Genomic DNA, 1,971 nt, shown 5'->3' with positions numbered 1-1,971 from the left:
TATAAGTTATGGACATTTTACTATATACCAACCATATAACTGGTTTATCACTTTGAAACAGTTTATTCAGATTCACAAATTTTGGAAGGACCCATTCTAGAAATTTAAAATAAATAAATACAGAAGGATCATTCAAGGCATGAAAAATGTTTTCTGAAGCTTTAAGTTTATCATCAAGCCAATGAGACGAAAAAAACAATTTTAGTGCAGGCCATTGCTCAACTATTCTGTTTACTACCATACTCAATGAAAGCCATCGGGTCTGCGCTGGTCTTAAAATCTTGTGAGGGGATACATTGCAGAAGTCTTGAAACTGTTTAAATTGACTTACTCTCTTGCAGCTTGATTTAAAGTAGTTATAAATGTCCCTGGCAAGGTCTTCACAGGTCCTGGGTAAAGCTTTGCATGCAGCACTGGCACATAAATGAAGTGAGTGGCAAATACATTTTTGAATATAAACACCTGCAAAAAACAAAGAAGTTTTTAAATATTAAAATCTGCATTATTACATTATTAATTAATGCATTACCTGGCAAACATTCTTTTAATCTTGATGTCACAGAATTTGATGCACCGAACATGGTATTACATCCGTCAGAAGCGAATCCTATAAAAATTAAAGTAATTATGTGATTAAATTATTATAACTCAATAAGTTACTAAATAATAAGTTATTTCTAAATAACATTTTAACTTAGTTACCTATTATATTATCCAATGGAATTTCTGAATCTGTGAACGCTTTTATTACTTCATCAAATATTTTTTGACCGGTAGCTCCTTTGTCTGCACTTTTGATATCTTCGAATAATTGAATGAGCTTAAAAAATTTAGTTTCAAAAGAATCTGATGCACTGTCAAAGTATTTAACACAAATACACATAGTTTTTACACAGCCAACATCAGTACTCTCATCAATAATTACACTAAAAAGTGTTTTCTGCAAAATATTTGTAATTTGTTCAAAGGAATAAAGTCCTATAACATTTGATACAAGAGCTGTTGATTTAGTACGAGCCAAAGATATATTGGAACAAATTTTTGAGTCCGGATATGCTGCCTTACATGTCTTTACTAAATGATCACTAATATTGAATGGTAAATTGTGTTCACTTATGAAGCTACTAAGTAAAATTTCTGCCTTTTTAGTTTGCTCAGCTAATTTGAATTGATCCGTGTTATTTATGAAGGTCGAAATCGAATTTTGTTGGCGTCCAATAGAGTTCACTGAATTTAAATGTTTTTTTGTCAAAGAATGTTTTTTGATAACACTTAATTCAGCAGTCATTTCTGTAATACACAACTTACACTTAGCTAATAGTTTATTGTTGTGTACTGGCAATAACCAATTCCTGTATATATCATGGGTTAACCACTCATCTCTGAAGTTATGTTTTTTGTGCGAATAGGTCTTAGAACTTTCTCCTCGTCTCCGTTTAGTTTTTTCTGGTGTCGAACAATTAGTATCACTTTCGTTTTCAGACATAATGAAAATTTGGTGAAATTAATGATTAATGACCAAACGGTTAAACTAACGACAAACGATTTACTATGTTTTATGTGTACGGTTTACCTACGTCCTAGTGTCCTACACAGACACACAGTACATAGTACACGATAAAATGACAACACGAAGGAAATAAAACACGAAGTCGACATAACAGTCTAAGATGGCAACTACAAGAGCAAGACAATTAATTATTGAATTATGGATAATGATTACTTTCATAAGGATAATGGATTATTGAAATGTATAATTTATAAATAGACTATGACGTAGAATCATTGGTTTTTATCACTGAGATAGTGAGATGCACATTATCTATTCTATCAGATAGAATCAGTGGTTTTTATTATTTATGCCCAAAAATTATAAATTTTATTAAATATTTGATTTTTCCAAATTTAATAAAATTGTAAAATACTTGATTTCAAATACTCTTATAATAATTATTAAAAACTTAATAAGAT

General features: G+C 30.1%; 1 protein-coding gene across 1 annotated transcript; it reads right to left on the bottom strand.

Moving 5' to 3' along the window:
• Positions 1-32: 32 nt before the first annotated feature.
• LOC115034671 lies at positions 33-1,486 on the bottom strand (the record flags this gene model as incomplete). The annotated part of the gene is made up of 3 exons (XM_029491988.1): positions 703-1,486; positions 530-607; positions 33-462 (listed from the first exon to the last, which is right to left on the bottom strand). Coding segments are annotated over exons 1-3 (1,292 nt in total), but the record flags the coding sequence as incomplete, so codon positions are not given.
• Between the last annotated feature and the right edge of the window lie 485 nt (positions 1,487-1,971).

This window comes from Acyrthosiphon pisum, unplaced genomic scaffold (assembly GCF_005508785.2).
Source record: "Acyrthosiphon pisum isolate AL4f unplaced genomic scaffold, pea_aphid_22Mar2018_4r6ur Scaffold_20512;HRSCAF=21258, whole genome shotgun sequence".
Taxonomy (NCBI): Eukaryota; Metazoa; Arthropoda; class Insecta; order Hemiptera; family Aphididae; genus Acyrthosiphon; species Acyrthosiphon pisum.
Note: the sequence above shows the minus strand (reverse complement) of the source record. Positions and strands in the feature narration are given on the sequence as shown.